The sequence below is a fragment of the Oncorhynchus mykiss genome, chromosome 3 (genome assembly GCF_013265735.2).
Source record: "Oncorhynchus mykiss isolate Arlee chromosome 3, USDA_OmykA_1.1, whole genome shotgun sequence".
NCBI classification, from domain to species: domain Eukaryota; kingdom Metazoa; phylum Chordata; class Actinopteri; order Salmoniformes; family Salmonidae; genus Oncorhynchus; species Oncorhynchus mykiss.
Window position 1 is genome coordinate 84,335,227 of NC_048567.1, and position 19,679 is coordinate 84,354,905.

Genomic DNA, 19,679 nt, shown 5'->3' on the forward strand with positions numbered 1-19,679 from the left:
ACATCCGACTAAACCTCACCACCTGGGGACAGGCAGGACGGAGGGACATTAACACATCTGACTAAACCTCACCACCTGGGGACAGAGGGACATTAAAACATCTGACTAAACCTCACCACCTGGGGACAGGCAGGACAGAGGGACATTAAAACATCTGACTAAACCTCACCACCTGGGGACAGGCAGGACGGAGGGACATTAACACATCTGACTAAACCTCACCACCTGGGGACAGGCAGGACGGAGGGACATTAACACATCTGACTAAACCTCACCACCTGGGGACAGGCAGGACGGAGGGACATTAACACATCTGACTAAACCTCACCACCTGGGGACAGAGGGACATTAACACATCTGACTAAACCTCACCACCTGGGGACAGGCAGGACGGAGGGACATTAACACATCTGACTAAACCTCACCACCTGGGGACAGGCAGGACGGAGGGACATTAACACATCTGACTAAACCTCACCACCTGGGGACAGAGGGACATTAAAACATCTGACTAAACCTCACCACCTGGGGACAGGCAGGACAGAGGGACATTAAAACATCTGACTAAACCTCACCACCTGGGGACAGGCAGGACGGAGGGACATTAACACATCTGACTAAACCTCACCACCTGGGGACAGGCAGGACGGAGGGACATTAACACATCTGACTAAACCTCACCACCTGGGGACAGGCAGGACGGAGGGACATTAACACATCTGACTAAACCTCACCACCTGGGGACAGAGGGACATTAACACATCTGACTAAACCTCACCACCTGGGGACAGGCAGGACGGAGGGACATTAACACATCTGACTAAACCTCACCACCTGGGGACAGAGGGACATTAACACATCTGACTAAACCTCACCACCTGGGGACAGGCAGGACGGAGGGACATTAACACATCTGACTAAACCTCACCACCTGGGGACAGAGGGACATTAACACATCTGACTAAACCTCACCACCTGGGGACAGGCAGGACGGAGGGACATTAACACATCTGACTAAACCTCACCACCTGGGGACAGGCAGGACGGAGGGACATTAACACATCTGACTAAACCTCACCACCTGGGGACAGAGGGACATTAACACATCTGACTAAACCTCACCACCTGGGGACAGGCAGGACGGAGGGACATTAACACATCTGACTAAACCTCACCACCTGGGGACAGGCAGGACGGAGGGACATTAACACATCTGACTAAACCTCACCACCTGGGGACAGGCAGGACGGAGGGACATTAACACATCTGACTAAACCTCACCACCTGGGGACAGAGGGACATTAACACATCTGACTAAACCTCACCACCTGGGGACAGGCAGGACGGAGGGACATTAACACATCTGACTAAACCTCACCACCTGGGGACAGGCAGGACGGAGGGACATTAACACATCTGACTAAACCTCACCACCTGGGGACAGGCAGGACGGAGGGACATTAACACATCTGACTAAACCTCACCACCTGGGGACAGAGGGACATTAAAACATCTGACTAAACCTCACCACCTGGGGACAGGCAGGACAGAGGGACATTAAAACATCTGACTAAACCTCACCACCTGGGGACAGGCAGGACGGAGGGACATTAACACATCTGACTAAACCTCACCACCTGGGGACAGGCAGGACGGAGGGACATTAACACATCTGACTAAACCTCACCACCTGGGGACAGGCAGGACGGAGGGACATTAACACATCTGACTAAACCTCACCACCTGGGGACAGAGGGACATTAACACATCTGACTAAACCTCACCACCTGGGGACAGGCAGGACGGAGGGACATTAACACATCTGACTAAACCTCACCACCTGGGGACAGAGGGACATTAACACATCTGACTAAACCTCACCACCTGGGGACAGGCAGGACGGAGGGACATTAACACATCTGACTAAACCTCACCACCTGGGGACAGAGGGACATTAACACATCTGACTAAACCTCACCACCTGGGGACAGGCAGGACGGAGGGACATTAACACATCTGACTAAACCTCACCACCTGGGGACAGGCAGGACGGAGGGACATTAACACATCTGACTAAACCTCACCACCTGGGGACAGAGGGACATTAACACATCTGACTAAACCTCACCACCTGGGGACAGGCAGGACGGAGGGACATTAACACATCTGACTAAACCTCACCACCTGGGGACAGAGGGACATTAACACATCTGACTAAACCTCACCACCTGGGGACAGAGGGACATTAAAACATCTGACTAAACCTCACCACCTGGGGACAGCACAGCACTGTATATACTGTATTTTACAGCTACTACTCCTTGTGGAAAAAACTTTTTCTAGTATAATCCACAGAACTGGACATAGGACAGGACAGCGTAGTTGAGATGTGGACATGTCAGAGCAGCGCAGCATTCGTTACCTCTCCAGCGGTGGTGTGTGAGTTGATGGAGATCTTGCAGGATCCTCCTCCGTGGCAGTAGACCGTAGTAGTCATTTCCTGCCTGGTCAGTAAGGCTACGATCTCCTCCTGAGACGGTACAAAGTCCCTGACCTTGGTCCTCTTCAGAGACTCACCTATGAAATGGGCAAACATGTCCACCTCTGTTCCAGGAAACTGCTCCTTCACCCTGGAGAAGAACAGACAGAGAGAGGGTCACTGAGGTGTAGAGGAGGAGCAAATCAACGTTACTGATGTCATACTGTCCAGTTTACCCATCCATACAAATCAATCACAGTACATATGTCTGTTTATACCACAACCTATAGGAAGGGAACACATTCTGCTTCCTATAAGCTATAGGAAGGGAACACATTCTACTGACTAGGAGCTATAGGGAGGGAACACATTCTGCTGACTAGGAGCTATAGGGAGGGAACACATTCTGCTGACTAGGAGTTATAGGAAGGGAACACATTCTGCTGACTATAAGCTATAGGGAGGGAACACATTCTGCTGACTAGAAGCTATAGGAAGGGAACATATTCTGCTGACTAGAAGCTATAGGAAGGGAACACATTCTGCTGACTAGAAGCTATAGGAAGGGAACACATTCTGCTGACTAGGAGCTATAGGAAGGGAACACATTCTGCTGACTAGGAGCTATAGGAAGGGAACACATTCTGCTGACTAGGAGCTATAGGAAGGGAACACATTCTGCTGACTAGGAGCTATAGGAAGGGAACACATTCTGCTTCCTATAAGCTATAGGAAGGGAACACATTCTGCTGACTAGAAGCTATAGGAAGGGAACATATTCTGCTGACTAGAAGCTATAGGAAGGGAACACATTGTGCTGACAAGAAGCTATAGGAAGGGAACATATTCTGCTGACTAGAAGCTATAGGAAGGGAACACATTCTGCTGACTAGGAGCTATAGGGAGGGAACACATTCTGCTGACTAGAAGCTATAGGAAGGGAACATATTCTGCTGACTACAAGCTATAGGGAGGGAACACATTCTGCTGACTAGAAGCTATAGGAAGGGAACACATTCTGCTGACTAGAAGCTATAGGAAGGGAACACATTCTGCTGACTAGAAGCTATAGGAAGGGAACACATTCTGCTGACTAGAAGCTATAGGAAGGGAACACATTCTGCTAACTAGAAGCTATAGGAAGGGGACACATTCTGCATGCGGCTCAGCATCTTTCTAAGGACTCAGGAATGGAGCATGACTGAAGGAGGGGTGGTGAGTGTAGCGTTCAGTCTGGTTCTAGAAGAGTCTTGCCTTCTGAAGGAGGGGTGAACTAAAGGAGGAGCGTGACTGAAGGACAGGGGTGGAGTAGGACAAGAATTTGGCCCTGGCATTTTAACCACACCAGCCCACATCACTGCGTGTGCTGCCAATTCACCAAGCCCCACTTTCATTTTACCAGCTCATGTTTAAAACAAATACAATATATGAAAACAGCATTGAGTTATTGACAGAGCCTTGTTCTGTTCAATGGTGGGCCAAGCTTCCTGTCATCCAGGACCTCTATACCAGGCAGTGTCAGAGGAAGGCCCTACAAATGGTCAAAGTCACCCCAAGTCATAGACTGTTCTCTCTGCTACCGCACAGCAAGCGGTACCGGAGCACCAAGTCTGTATACTACTACCAGTTGTAAACTACTACCAGTTGTAAACCAGTTGTAGGCTACTACCAGTTGTAAACCAGTTGTAGGCTACTACCAGTTGTAAACCAGTTGTAAACTACTACCAGTTGTAAACAAATGAAGTTGTAAACTACTATCAGTTGTAAACCAGTTGTAGGCTACAACCAGTTGTAAACTATTACCAGTTGTAAACTACTACCAGTTGTAAACCAGTTGTAGGCTACTACCAGTTGTAAGCTACTACCAGTTGTAAACTACTACCAGTTGTAAACCAGTTGTAGGCTACTACCAGTTGTAAACTATTACCAGTTGTAAACTACTACCAGTTGTAAACTACTAAAGTTGTAAACTACTACCAGTTGTAGGCTACTACCAGTTGTAAACTACTACCAGTTGTAAACCAGTTGTAGGCTACTACCAGTTGTAAACTATTACCAGTTGTAAACTACTACCAGTTGTAAACTACTAAAGTTGTAAACTACTACCAGTTGTAAACTACTATCAGTTGTAAACTACTACCCGTTGTAAACTAGTACCAGATGTAAACTACTGAAGTTGTAAACCACTGAAGTTGTAAACTATTACCCATGATACCTATAGGCCAGTTCTCATTTTGCACGTGCGCCGCTCCATATCTCAAAGCCATATAAAATATCTTCGTTTTAAAATAGTTGCTATTGAAAGGGAAAGGGAAAGGAAAGGGAAAGGGAAAGGAAAGGCAGGGAAAGGGAAGGGAAAGGAAAGGGGAAGGAAAGGGAAGGGAAAGGGGAGAAAAGGGAAGGGAAAGGGGAGAAAAGGGAAGGGAAAGGGGAGAAAAGGGAAGGGAAAGGGAAAGAGAAAGGGGAAGGAAAGGAAGGGGAAGGGGAAGGGGAAGGAAAGGGAAAGGAAGGGGAAGGGGAAGGAAAGGGAAAGGAAAGGGAAAGGAAAGGGAGGGAAAGGGAAGGGAAAGGAAAAGGGAAGGGAAAGGGAAGGGAAATGAAAAGGGAAGGGAAAGGGAAAGGAAAGGGAAGGGAAAGGGGAAGGGAAAGGAAAAGGGGAAGGAAAGGGAAGGGAAAGGGGAAGGGAAAGGAAAGGGAAAGGGAAAGGAAAGGGAGGGGAAGGGAAAGGGAAAGGAAAAAGAAAAAGGGAAAGGGGAAGGGACAGGAAAGGGAAAGGAAAGGGAAAGGAAAGGGAGGGGAAAGGAAAAGGGAAGGGGAAGGGAAAGGGCAGGGAAAGGGAAAGGAAGGGGAAGGGAAAGGGAAAGGGGAAGGAAAGGGAAAGGAAGGGGAAGGGGAAGGGAAAGGGGAAGGGAAAGGAAAGGGAAGGGAAAGGGAGGGAAAGGGAAAGGGAAAGGGAAAGGGAAAGGGGAAGGGAAGGGAAGGGAAGGGGAAGGAAAGGGAAAGGAAGGGGAAGGGAAGGGAAGGGAAAGGAAAGGGAATGGGAAAGGGAAAGGGAAAGGAAAGGCAGGGAAAGGGAAGGGAAAGGAAAGGGAAGGGAAAGGAAAGGGAAAGGGGAAGGAAAGGAAGGGGAAGGGAAGGGGAAGGAAGGGGAAGGGGAAGGAAAGGGAAAGGAAAGGGAAAGGAAAGGGAGGGAAAGGGAAGGGAAAGGAAAAGGGAAGGAAAAGGGAAGGGAAATGAAAAGGGAAGGGAAAGGGAAAGGAAAGGGAAGGGAAAGGGGAAGGGAAAGGAAAAGGGGAAGGAAAGGGAAGGGAAAGGGGAAGGGAAAGGAAAGGGAAAGGGAAAGGAAAGGGAGGGGAAGGGAAAGGGAAAGGAAAAAGAAAAAGGGAAAGGGGAAGGGACAGGAAAGGGAAAGGAAAGGGAAAGGGAAAGGGAAAGGGAAAGGAAAGGCAGGGAAAGGGAAGGGAAAGGAAAGGGAAGGGAAAGGAAAGGGAAAGGGGAAGGAAAGGAAGGGGAAGGGAAGGGGAAGGGAAGGGGAAGGAAAAGGGGAAGGGAAGGGAAAGGAAAGGGAAAGGAGAGGGAAAGGAGAGGGAAAGGAAAGGGAGGGAAAGGGAAGGGAAAGGAAAAGGGAAGGGAAAGGAAAGGGAAGGGAAAGGAAAGGGAAAGGGGAAGAAAAGGGAAGGGAAAGGGAAAGGAAGGGGAAGGGAAAGGGAAAGGAAGGGGAAGGGAAAGGGGAAGGAAAGGGAAAGGAAGGGGAAGGGGAAGGGGAAGGAAAAGGGGAAGGGAAAGGAAAGGAAAGGGAAAGGAGAGGGAAAGGAGAGGGAAATGAGAGGGAAAGGAAAGGGAAGGGAAAGGCAAAGGGAAGGGAAAGGAAAGGGAAAGGAAAGGGAAAGGGGAAGAAAAGGGAAGGGAAAGGGAAAGGAAGGGGAAGGGAAAGGGGAAGGGGAAGGGAAGGAAAGGGAAAGGAAGGGGAAGGGGAAGGGGAAGGGAAAGGGAAAGGGAAGGGAAAGGGAAGGGGAAGGAAAGGGAAAGGAAGGGGAAGGGAAGGGAAAGGGAAGGGGGAAGGAAGGGGAAAGGAAGGGGAAGGGAAAGGAAAGGGAAAGGAAAGGGAAGAGGAAGGGAAAGGGAAAGGGGAAGGGAAGGGAAAGGAAAGGGAAAGGGGAAGGGAAGGGAAGGGAAAGGAAAGGGAAAGGGGAAGGGAAGGGAAGGGAAAGGCAAAGGAAAAGGGAAGGGAAGGGAAAGGGAAGGGGAATGAAAGGGGAAGGGAAAGGGGAAGGGGAAGGAAAGGGAAAGGGAAAGGGGAAGGGGAGGGGAAGGGAAGGGAAGGGAAAGGGGAAGGAAATGGGAAGGGAAAGGAAAGGGGAAGAGGAAGGAAAGGGGAAGGGAAAGGGAAAGGGAAAGGGAAATGGAAATGGAAAGGGGAAGGAAAGGGAAGGGAAAGGGGAAGCGAAGGGAAAGGAAATGGAATGGGAAGGGAAGGGAAGAGAAAGGAAATGGGAAGGGGAGGAAAGGGAAGGGAAAGGAAAGGGAAGGGGAAGGGAAGGGAAAGGGAAAGGGAAGGGGAAGGGGAAGGGAAAGGGAAGGGGAAGGGGAAGGAAAGGGAAGGGGAAGGAGAAGGGAAAGGGAAAGGAAAGGGAAAGGAAAGGGGAAGGGAAAGGGAAGGGAAAGGAAAGGGAAAGGGGAAGGAAAGGAAAGGGAATGGAAAGGGAAGGAAAGGGAAGGGAAAGGAAAGGAAAGGAAAGGAAAGGGAATGGAAAGGGAAGGGAAAGGAAAGGGGAAGGGAAAGGAAAGGGAAGGGAAAGTGAAAGGGGAAGGAAAGGAAAGGAAAGGGAATGGAAAGGGAAGGGAAGAGAAAGGAAAGGAAAGGAAAGGGAAAGGAAAGGGAAGGGAAAGGAAAGGAAAGGAAAGGAAAGGAAAGGAAAGGAAAGGAAAGGGGAGGGAAGGGAAAGCGAAGGGAAAGGAAATGGAAAGGGAAGGGAAGGGGAAGGAAAGGGAAGGGAAGGGAAAGGAAAGGAAAGGGAATGGAAGGGGAAGGAAAGGGAATGGAAGGGGAAGGAAAGGAAAGGAAAGGGAAGGGAAGGGGAAGGAAAGGGAAAGGGAAAGGGAAAGGGGAAGGGGAGGGGAAGGGAAGGGAAGGGAAAGGGGAAGGAAATGGGAAGGGAAAGGAAAGGGGAAGAGGAAGGAAAGGGGAAGGGAAAGGGAAAGGGAAAGGGAAATGGAAAGGGAAATGGAAAGGGGAAGGAAAGGGAAAGGGGAAGCGAAGGGAAAGGAAATGGAATGGGAAGGGAAGGGAAGAGAAAGGAAATGGGAAGGGGAAGGAAAGGGAAGGGAAAGGAAAGGGAAGGGGAAGGAAAGGGAAGGGGAAGGGAAGGGGAAGGGAAAGGAAAGGGGAAGGGGAGGGGAGGGGAGGGGAAGGGAAAGGGAAAGGGAAAGGGAAAGGGAAGGGAAAGGGAAAGGGAAGGGGAAGGGGAAGGGAAAGGGAAGGGGAAGGGGAAGGAAAGGGAAGGGGAAGGAGAAGGGAAAGGGAAAGGAAAGGGAAAGGAAAGGGGAAGGGAAAGGGAAGGGAAAGGGAAGGGAAAGGGGAAGGAAAGGAAAGGGAATGGAAAGGGAAGGAAAGGGAAGGGAAAGGAAAGGAAAGGAAAGGGAATGGAAAGGGAAGGGAAAGGAAAGGGGAAGGGAAAGGAAAGGGAAGGGAAAGTGAAAGGGGAAGGAAAGGAAAGGAAAGGGAATGGAAAGGGAAGGGAAGAGAAAGGAAAGGAAAGGAAAGGGAAAGGAAAGGAAAGGAAAGGAAAGGGAAGGGAAAGGAAAGGAAAGGAAAGGAAAGGAAAGGAAAGGAAAGGAAAGGGGAGGGAAGGGAAAGCGAAGGGAAAGGAAATGGAAAGGGAAGGGGAAGGGGAAGGAAAGGGGAGGGAAAGGAAAGGAAAGGAAAGGGAATGGAAGGGGAAGGAAAGGGAATGGAAGGGGAAGGAAAGGAAAGGAAAGGGAAGGGAAGGGGAAGGAAAGGAAAGGAAAGGAAAGGAAAGGGAATGGAAGGGAAGGGAAAGGGAAAGGAAAGGAAAGGGAAGGGAAGAGAAAGGAAAGGGAAGGGAAGGGAAGGGAAGGGAAGAGAAAGGAAAGGGAAGGGAAGAGAAAGGAAAGGAAAGGGAAGGGAAGAGAAAGGAAAGGGAAGGGGAAGGAAAGGAAAGGAAAGGGAAGGGGAAGGAAAGGAAATGAAAGGGAATGGAAGGGAAGGGAAAGGGAAGGAAAGGGAAGGGAAGAGAAAGGAAAGGAAAGGAAAGGAAAGGGAAGGGAAGGGAAGGGAAGAGAAAGGAAAGGAAAGGAAAGGGAAGGGAAGGGAAGGGAAGAGAAAGGAAAGGGAAGGGAAGAGAAAGGAAAGGGAAGGGAAGGGAAGAGAAAGGAAAGGGAAGGGAAGGAAAGGGAAGGGAAAGGGCAGGGGAAAGGGAAGGGAAAGGGAAAGTGAAAGGGGAAGGAAAGGAAAGGGAATGAAAAGAGAAGGGAAGAGAAAGGAAAGGAAAGGAAAGGGAAGGGAAAGGGAAGGGAAAGGGAAGGGAAGAGAAAGGAAAGGGAAGGGAAGGGAAAGGGAAGGGAAGGGAAGGGAAGGTAAGGGAAGGGAAGGGAAGGGAAAGGGAAGGGAAGGGAAGGGAAGGGAAAGGGAAGGGAAAGGGAAGGGAAGGGAAAGGGAAGGGAAGGGAAGGGAAGGGAAGGGAAGGGAAGAGAAAGGAAAGGGAAGGGAAAGGGAAGGGAAGGGAAGGGAAGGGAAGGGAAAGGGAAGGGAAAGGGAAGGGAAAGGGAAGGGAAGGGAAGGGAAGGGAAGGGAAGGGAAGGGAAAGGGAAGGGAAGGGAAGGGAAGGGAAGAGAAAGGAAAGGGAAGGGAAGAGAAAGGAAAGGGAAGGGAAGGGAAGGGAAAGGGAAGGGAAGGGAAGGGAAGGGAAAGGAAATGTAAGGGAAGGGAAGGGAAGGGAAGGGAAGAGAAAGGAAAGGAAAGGGAAGGGAAGGGAAGAGAAAGGAAAGGGAAGGGAAGAGAAAGGAAAGGGAAGGGAAGGGAAAGGGAAGGGAAGGGAAGGGAAAGGGAAGGGAAAGGGAAGGGAAGGGAAGGGAAGGGAAAGGGAAGGGAAGGGAAGGGAAAGGGAAGGGAAGGGAAGGGGAAGGGAAAGGGAAGGGAAAGGGAAGGGAAAGGAAGGGAAGGGAAGGGAAGGGAAGGGAAGGGAAGGGAAGGGAAGGGAAGGGGAAGGGAAAGGGAAGGGAAGGGAAGGGAAGGGAAGGGAAAGGGAAAGGGAAGGGGAAGGGAAGGGAAGGGAAGGGAAGGGAAGGGAAGGGAAAGGGAAGGGAAAGGGAAGGGAAGGGAAGGGAAGGGAAAGGGAAGGGAAAGGGAAGGGAAGGGAAGGGAAAAGGGAAGGGAAAGGGAAGGGAAGGGAAGGGAAGGGAAGGGAAGGGAAGAGAAAGGAAAGGAAAGGAAAGGGAAAGGAAAGGAAAGGAAAGGAAAGGGAAGGGAAAGGAAAGGAAAGGAAAGGAAAGGAAAGGAAAGGAAAGGAAAGGGGAGGGAAGGGAAAGCGAAGGGAAAGGAAATGGAAAGGGAAGGGGAAGGGGAAGGAAAGGGGAGGGAAAGGAAAGGAAAGGAAAGGGAATGGAAGGGGAAGGAAAGGGAATGGAAGGGGAAGGAAAGGAAAGGAAAGGGAAGGGAAGGGGAAGGAAAGGAAAGGAAAGGAAAGGAAAGGGAATGGAAGGGAAGGGAAAGGGAAAGGAAAGGAAAGGGAAGGGAAGAGAAAGGAAAGGGAAGGGAAGGGAAGGGAAGGGAAGAGAAAGGAAAGGGAAGGGAAGAGAAAGGAAAGGAAAGGGAAGGGAAGAGAAAGGAAAGGGAAGGGGAAGGAAAGGAAAGGAAAGGGAAGGGGAAGGAAAGGAAATGAAAGGGAATGGAAGGGAAGGGAAAGGGAAGGAAAGGGAAGGGAAGAGAAAGGAAAGGAAAGGAAAGGAAAGGGAAGGGAAGGGAAGGGAAGAGAAAGGAAAGGAAAGGAAAGGGAAGGGAAGGGAAGGGAAGAGAAAGGAAAGGGAAGGGAAGAGAAAGGAAAGGGAAGGGAAGGGAAGAGAAAGGAAAGGGAAGGGAAGGAAAGGGAAGGGAAAGGGCAGGGGAAAGGGAAGGGAAAGGGAAAGTGAAAGGGGAAGGAAAGGAAAGGGAATGGAAAGAGAAGGAAAGGAAAGGAAAGGGAAGGGAAAGGGAAGGGAAAGGGAAGGGAAGAGAAAGGAAAGGGAAGGGAAGGGAAAGGGAAGGGAAGGGAAGGGAAGGTAAGGGAAGGGAAGGGAAGGGAAAGGGAAGGGAAGGGAAGGGAAGGGAAAGGGAAGGGAAAGGGAAGGGAAGGGAAAGGGAAGGGAAGGGAAGGGAAGGGAAGGGAAGAGAAAGGAAAGGGAAGGGAAAGGGAAGGGAAGGGAAGGGAAGGGAAGGGAAGGGAAAGGGAAGGGAAAGGGAAGGGAAAGGGAAGGGAAGGGAAGGGAAGGGAAAGGGAAGGGAAGGGAAGGGAAGGGAAGAGAAAGGAAAGGGAAGGGAAGAGAAAGGAAAGGGAAGGGAAGGGAAGGGAAAGGGAAGGGAAGGGAAGGGAAGGGAAAGGAAATGTAAGGGAAGGGAAGGGAAGGGAAGGGAAGAGAAAGGAAAGGAAAGGGAAGGGAAGGGAAGAGAAAGGAAAGGGAAGGGAAGAGAAAGGAAAGGGAAGGGAAGGGAAAGGGAAGGGAAGGGAAGGGAAAGGGAAGGGAAAGGGAAGGGAAGGGAAGGGAAGGGAAAGGGAAGGGAAGGGAAGGGAAAGGGAAGGGAAGGGGAAGGGAAAGGGAAGGGAAAGGGAAGGGAAAGGGAAGGGAAGGGAAGGGAAGGGAAGGGAAGGGAAGGGAAGGGAAGGGGAAGGGAAAGGGAAGGGAAGGGAAGGGAAGGGAAGGGAAGGGAAAGGGAAAGGGAAGGGGAAGGGAAGGGAAGGGAAGGGAAGGGAAGGGAAGGGAAAGGGAAGGGAAAGGGAAGGGAAGGGAAGGGAAGGGAAAGGGAAGGGAAAGGGAAGGGAAGGGAAGGGAAAAGGGAAGGGAAAGGGAAGGGAAGGGAAGGGAAGGGAAGGGAAAGGGAAGGGAAAGGGAAGGGAAGGGAAGGGAAGGGAAAGGGAAGGGAAGGGAAGGGAAGGGAAGGGAAAGGGAAAGGGAAGGGAAAGGGGGATACCTAGTCAGTTGACAAACTGAATGCCTTCAACTGAAAGCTGAAACCATCCTCTCTTCAACAAGGACAAGGGGACGAAGCTTCCAAAGCTGTTTTCCCCGCAATTGCATTTTGAAGGTAAAAGTACCTTTTGAGGTGGAACTTGAGGTAGCGCAGGATGCCCCGGCTGGGCAGGAAGGTACAGCTCATACAGGTGAGGAGGTGCCAGTGGGCACAATTGGCCGAGCTGTTGGGCTGTGGCACATGATTGGTCTGCTTGATGAGCTGACAGTAGACCTCGTCTCGGAGCAGGCGCAGGTCGTGGCAGGTCTGGAGGATGCCCTGGATGATCGGGACCGGATCAGACACAGCCTCCATCTCCTGTAGAGAGTTGAAGATCTTCACTGCCTCGTCCTGCAGGCTGGCATAACCCTTCTCCTTTTGGACTGGGGGTAGGGAGAGGGGGAGAGCAAGAGAGAGAGAGAGAGAGACAGAGAGACAGAGAGACAGAGAGAGAGAGAGAGAGAGAGAGAGAGAGAGAGAGAGAGAGAGAGAGAGAGAGAGAGAGAGAGAGAGACAGAGAGAGAGAGAGAGAGAGAGAGAGAGAGAGAGACAGAGAGACAGAGAGAGAGAGAGAGATAGAGACAGAGAGACAGAGAGAGAGAGAGAGACAGAGAGAGAGACAGAGAGAGAGAGAGAGAGAGAGTGAATGAGAGAGAGAGTGAATGAGAGAGAGAGAGTGAATGAGAGAGAGAGTGAATGAGAGAGAGAGAGAAAGTGAATGAGAAAGGGAGAGTTATGGTGGTCACTGCTTTATGCATTTCATTCCTAGCAAAATGGTTAATACAACTGTTGTCAAATACATGAGACCCTTTGCTCCACTAGGAGTTAAAATAAGTAAATCAAGTCCTTGCAGTGTAAAATATAAACTAGCTGTAATAAGTCCCTCCAGGGTCTTATAGGTGAACAACTCACGGTGGATGTTGACCTCCCCGTAAGGCAGAGGCAGCAGGGGGGAGTGGAGGGGGTGCTGGGTATATCTGAGGATAGGGTTCCTCCAGTACGTCTGTTCTACAGCCTCCACGTTCATACTGCTCTCCTGGGGGGAAAGGTCAGAGGTCAGAGGAATGTCTCAAGTTCCTTCATCATCACTAGCATCTCCTGAGCCTGGTCTCTATGTAGACAACAATATAACAATGGCTGATTGAGATCACAAACAGATCTGACATAAAATGACCACATCTCAGTATGCAGGCTGGTGATTGGCTGTACCTTGATGTCCCTGATGAGTTGCTGTGTGGGTGTCTCTATGGGAACCTTGCTGTCGACAGCCCCCTGTATGGCCGACGCCCAGCGCATAGCCTCGTTCAGTAGTTTGGTGTAGAGGTGGTACGAGTGTTTACGGCCGTGGACGATAATGTTCCAGTAACCTGGGGGGGGGGGGGTAGACAGGAAGGAAGGAAGTTTAAGAACGTAGAAAAGTCTGGGGCTGCATCACAAAACAAATGGCCCCCTATTTCCTAGCTCATTATTTTGACACATACTGAGTGACTCAAGGAGCATTAAAGTAATATATATATATATATATATATGATATGGTAGACAGACACATTCTTGCTGGAATGCGTTAGCCTGGTCCCGGATGTGTTTGTGTTGTCTTGACAACATTGAACACTTCCTATTCTCAGTCTCTACCTACCGGTGTCCTTGAAGACCTTCTCGTCGGGCTGGACCACAGAGCAGAGACTGTTGAGGACCAGGGTCCCCAGCTTGGACACACTGCGCTCTGAAGACTTGTAGTAGTCCAGAGAGGTAGAGGTCAATACAAACCATCTCTTCTTCAGCTTCAGACTAGTGCTCTTAGCCCTTATCTCCTTGTGAAGCCAACCTGGGAAGAGAGAGAGAAGGACACTAAGGTCCAGTACTGAGAACAGACAACAAACTGACTGTATAAACAATTAGAGAGTAAATTGGCAGATCTATTAAAAGATAATCTTATTCAAAAGGATAACTCCACTTTATGCTCTAGTGCTGCCCAGTGTAACATCACCTTAAAGACACCATACAGGTACGCATGGATAAGAATGGACCCAGGTACGTATGGATAAGAATGGACCCAGGTACGTATGGATACAGGTAAGAATGGTGCATGTACTCCTGAGGTGCTGACCTGTTTCACCCTCTATAACCACTGTGATTATTATTTGGCCCTGCTGGTCATCTATAAACGTTTGAACATCTTGAAGAACGATCTGGCCTTAATGGCCATGTACTCTGATAATCTCCATCTGGCACAGAAGAGGACTGGCCACCCCTCAGAGCCTGGTTCCTCTCTACCCAGTACAGCCAGAAGAGGACTGGCCACCCCTCATTGCCTGGTTCCTCTCTACCCAGTACAGCCAGAAGAGGACTGGACACCCCTCAGAGCCTGGTTCCTCTCCACTCAGTACAGCCAGAAGAGGACTGGCCACCCCTCATAGCCTGGTTCCTCTCTAGGTTTCTTCCTAGGTTCTGGCCTTTCTAGGGAGTTTTTCCTAGCCAATGTGCTTCTGCACCTGCATTGCTTGCTGTTTGGGGTTTTAGGCTGGGTTTCTATACCTCACCTTTTTTTAAATTAAATTGCTAACTTTATTTATCTAGGCAAGTCAGTTAAGAACAAATTCTTATTTTCAATGACGGCCTAGGAACAGTGGGTTAACTGCCTGTTCAGGGGCAGAACGACAGATTTGTACCTTGTCAGCTTTAACCACTAGGCTACCTGCCACCCCATCTGCTGATGTAAAAAGGCTTTATAAATTAATTTTGATTGATTTATTGAGTTACGTATGGACAAGAATAGATACAGGTATGTATGGGTATGAATGGATACAGGTATGTATGGGTATGAATGGATACAGGTATGTATGGGTATGAATGGATACAGGTAAGTATGGGTATGAATGGATACAGGTATGTATGGGTATAAATGGATACAGGTATGTATGGGTATGAATGGATACAGGTATGTATGGGTATGAATGGATACAGGTATGTATGGGTATGAATGGATACAGGTATGTATGGGTATGAATGGATACAGGTATGTATGGGTATGAATGGATACAGGTATGTATGGGTATGAATGGATACAGGTATGTATGGGTATGAATGGATACAGGTATGTATGGATACAGGTATGTATGGGTATGAATGGATACAGGTATGAATGGATACAGGTATGAATGGATACAGGTATGAATGGATACAGGTATGAATGGGTATGAATGGATACAGGTAAGTATGGGTATGAATCAGTGGATGCTGCTGAGGGGAGGACGGCTCATAATAATAACGGAGGGAATGGAATGGGATCAAACACATGGAAACCATCTTTCAAAAACAAGGACATTTCTACGTGACCCCAACCTTTTGAACGGTAGTGTAGGTCACTAACCTCTGACCAGGAAGTCCTGTCCGTCTATCCTGGCGTCTCCTTTAGGTTTCTGCAGCAGGCCGATCCAGTGGTGCATCTCTTCAGGCATCTCAGTGTTGCAGTGGATCACGCGGTTAGCAGTGATGATGACAAACGAGTTGGGTCTGTCAGGGTTGTCTGACGCGCACACAGAGTCGATCAGTCCAACATCCACAGTTCCCTGTTTCACAATATTGGCATATCGTCAAACAACATGAACACATGTCTGTAACTCCTAGAGCGACCGACAGACAGTTGTTGTCACTGTTAATTTAATAATTGTTATGTGTATCACTTATCTTGGGCAACATTGACCCTGTTATTCATGCCATTAAAGCATATTGAATTTGAATTAACAGAGTTAACAGTTAACAGATTTATTAATAGATAAATTAATTGATTGATAGATGTGATGCAGTGCCAGTCAGTGCCGTTTAAGATTGAGAAGGACAATATTATTTTATCATCACGGCCTTATTTCTATTACAGCGTACTGGATGACTGCCATTCATATTCACCCAGATCAATGTAACAGTGACAGGTTTAGGTTACTGCCATTCATATTCACCCAGATCAATGTAACAGTGACAGGTTTAGGTTACTGCCATTCATATTCACCCAGATCAATGTAACAGTGACAGGTTTAGGTTACTGCCATTCATATTCACCCAGTTCAATGTAACAGTGACAGGTTTAGGTTACTGCCATTCATATTCACCCAGATCAATGTAACAGTGATAGGTTTAGGTTACTGCCATTCATATTCACCCAGTTCAATGTAACAGTGACAGGTTTAGGTTACTGCCATTCATATTCACCCAGTTCAATGTAACAGTGACAGGTTTAGGTTACTGCAATTCATATTCACCCAGATCAATGTAACAGTGACAGGTTTAGGTTACTGCCATTCATATTCACCCAGTTCAATGTAACAGTGACAGGTTTAGGTTACTGCCATTCATATTCACCCAGATCAATGTAACAGTGATAGGTTTAGGTTACTGCCATTCATATTCACCCAGTTCAATGTAACAGTGACAGGTTTAGGTTACTGCCATTCATATTCACCCAGATCAATGTAACAGTGACAGGTTTAGGTTACTGTCATTCATATTCACCCAGTTCAATGTAACAGTGACAGGTTTAGGTTACTGTCATTCATATTCACCCAGTTCAATGTAACAGTGACAGGTTTAGGTTACTGTCATTCACCCAGATCAATGTAACATCAATAGGTTTAGGTTACTGTCATTCATATTCACCCAGATCAATGTAACAGTGACAGGTTTAGGTTACTGTCATTCATATTCCATTCACCCAGTTCAATGTAACAGTGACAGGTTTAGGTTACTGTCATTCATATTCACCCAGTTCAATGTAACAGTGACAGGTTTAGGTTACTGTCATTCATATTCACCCAGTTCAATGTAACAGTGACAGGTTTAGGTTACTGTCATTCACCCAGATCAATGTAACATCAATAGGTTTAGGTTACTGTCATTCATATTCCATTCACCCAGTTCAATGTAACAGTGATGGGTTTAGGTTACTGTCATTCATATTCACCCAGATCAATGTAACAGTGATAGGTTTAGGTTACTGTCATTCATATTCACCCAGTTCAATGTAACAGTGACAGGTTTAGGTTACTGTCATTCATTTTCACCCAGATCAATGTAACAGTGATAGGTTTAGGTTACTGTCATTCATATTCACCCAGATCAATGTAACAGTGATAGGTTTAGGTTACTGCATGATACTCTAATGAATGTAAGTGCACAGGCCAAGAGACAAATTGGAGTAATCAAGGTAACAGGCACATTCAATACTGCCTTGCATACATCTAGTTGATCTAGTGTGGAATCATTCGTCCAAACAGTTGCAAAACGAGAGTTCCTATTGGACAAATTCATGTAGTTCTATCCCTGTTTCGTTCCGTTTGCTTCCATTTAAGAAACGTTTTTCAACAGAATCGGCGGAATGAATACACCCCTCATCAGCCGCACACACTGTTCACTTTCATAGCAGCCACATACAAACAGCATGATCATTTCCCTCGTTGTATAATTCCTTCTCATATCTACACGTTCTCCACCACTCACCTGTTTCCCTCGTTTGTGGACTTCAGTGCACAACACTACAGCAGACCAGGTGCTAACCGCTACACACAGCCTATTTTATTGTCACCATATAGCCAACATACAGTGCCTTCAGAAAGTATTTAAAAGGTGGGATTAGAATGTATTTAATTGGGCTACACTCGATAACATACGCACTATACATACACATGGATTTAGTACTGTAGATATGTGGTAGTGGTGGAGTAGGGGCCTGAGGGCACACAGTGTGTTGTGAAATCTGTGAATGTATTGTAATATTTTAGCAGCAGCTAATGGGGATCCATAGTAAAATACAAACACAAATACCATGCTCAAAGGGATATTCAATGTCTGCTTTCTTTTTTACCCATTTACCAATACAAGTCTTTGTGAGACATTAGAAAACCTCCCTGATCTTTGTGGTTGAATCGGTGTTGGAAATTCACTGCTCGAGTGAGAGACCTTACAGATAATTGTATGTGTGGGGTACAGAGATGAGGTAGTCATAATGTTAAACACTATTATTGCACACAGAGTGAGTCCATGCAACTTATTATTACTTATTATGTGACTTGTTAAGCACATTTTTACTCCTGAACTTATTTAGTCTTGCCATAACAAAGGTGTTGAACACTTATTGACTCAAGACATTTCAGCTTTCATTTGTAATTAATTTGTAAACATTTTGAAAAACATAATTCCACTTTGACATTATGGGGTGTTGTGTGTAGGCCAGTGACACAAAATCTCAATTTAATCAATTTTCAATTCAGGCTGTAACAACAAAATGTGGAAAAAGTCAAGGGGTGTGAAAACTTTCTGAAGACTCTGTAGCTACTAGAACACGTTAGTAAACCCGCTACAATCACGCACTACAGTGTACAGTCAGCAAGCAGTTTAGCAGTTACACCGGCAGGCCCCGGTGGCGATAAATTAACTGAAAGCTTACATTGACTTGGAAGAGTTCCCGTGTTGGATAGCCTTAGCCAGCCAGCTAACATCAATTGCATTCCTCTCTGTTTGAAGCCAGGTGTTTGAGTAGGCTAAATTAGATAGCTGCATTAGCTAGCTAAGTAAGTGAAAGTTATTTTTTTTTAAACTAAAAATATAGCTAGCTCTCTCTCTCTCTCTGCTGCTTCTTCTTAATTTTGAAGAGATTAATTTATTCAAAACAGTTCAACTATTGTCTTTGAGTCAACTACCCATCACATTTTATACACTAGCTAGCTAACTGTAGCTTACGCTTCAGTACTAGATTCATTCTCTGATCCTTTGATTGGTTGGACAACAAAAGAGGCTTCTGAGGGGAGAATGACTCATAATAATGGCCAGAATGGAGCAAAAGGAATGGCATCAAACCCCTGGAAACCATGTGTTTGATGTATTTTATACCATTCCACTTGTTCTGCTCCAGTTATTACCACGAAGCCGTTCTCCCCAACTAAGGACCCACCAATCTCCTGTGGTAGACAACATGTCAGTTCACGCTGCAAGAGCTCTGATAGGTTTGAGGACATCCTCCGGAAGTTGTCATAATTACTGTGTAAGTCTATGGAAGGGGGTGAGAGCCATGAGCCTCCAAAGGTTTTGTATTGAAGTTAATGTACCCAGAGGAGGACAGAAGCAAGCTGTCCTCCGGCTACACCATGGTACAACCCTACAGAGTGCTGTTGAGGCTACTGTAGACCTTCTTTACAAAACAGTAAAGACCTGCTATAATAAGTTATACGGTAATGTGATATTTAGTATAGTTTTATCTAAAAAGGATCACTTTTAATATTTCACTAGTTGTATTCCTCCCCTTCCTCCTCTGAGGAGCCTCCACTGATGTGACAGAGGTGATACTGACCACAGCATTCTTGGGGTTGGCCTGCTCATGATGTATCTCCATCAGCTGGTCTGGACTGGCACTCTGGACACGACTCAGCACGTTGAACCAGCCACTGGAGGGAGAGAGAGAGAGAGGGGGGGGGGGGTAAGGTTCCACAGAGCAATACACTGGTGGACCACTAGGGGTAAACAACACTGGTGGACCACTAGGGGTAAAACAATACTGGTGGACCACTAGGGGTAATACAACACTGGTGGACCACTAGGGGTAAACAACACTGGTGGACCACTAGGGGTAAAACAATACTGGTGGACCACTAGGGGTAAACAACACTGGTGGACCACTAGGGGTAAAACAATACTGGTGGACCACTAGGGGTAATACAACACTGGTGGACCACTAGGGGTAAAACAACACTGGTGGACCACTAGGGGTAAAACAACATCTATACAACACTGGTGAACCACTAGGGGTAATACAACACTGGTGGACCACTAGGGGTAATACAACACTGGGGGACCACTAGGGGTAATACAACATCTATACAACACTGGTGGAACACTAGGGGTAATACAACATCTATACAACACTGGTGGACCACTAGGGGTAATACAACATCTATACAACACTGGTGAACCACTAGGGGTAATACAACACTG

At 47.6% G+C, this 19,679-nt stretch overlaps 1 protein-coding gene across 2 annotated transcripts in view; it reads right to left on the reverse strand.

Annotated features, from left to right (window-relative positions):
- LOC110516739 (unconventional myosin-X-like) overlaps positions 1-19,679 on the reverse strand; it is a 311,555-nt gene that overhangs the window by 22,512 nt on the left and 269,364 nt on the right. For both annotated transcript variants that reach the window (XR_005051402.1, XM_036975363.1), the window contains exons 27-33: positions 19,039-19,132; positions 15,073-15,271; positions 13,339-13,527; positions 12,912-13,069; positions 12,615-12,738; positions 11,788-12,085; positions 2,423-2,630 (exon numbers count right to left, since the gene is read on the reverse strand). Coding sequence is in view for 1 of the 2 variants with exons in the window: in XM_036975363.1 (XP_036831258.1) it covers positions 2,423-2,630; positions 11,788-12,085; positions 12,615-12,738; positions 12,912-13,069; positions 13,339-13,527; positions 15,073-15,271; positions 19,039-19,132 (1,270 nt within the window). In the remaining variant the exon portion in view is untranslated. The remainder of the gene's footprint in view (positions 1-2,422; positions 2,631-11,787; positions 12,086-12,614; positions 12,739-12,911; positions 13,070-13,338; positions 13,528-15,072; positions 15,272-19,038; positions 19,133-19,679) is intronic.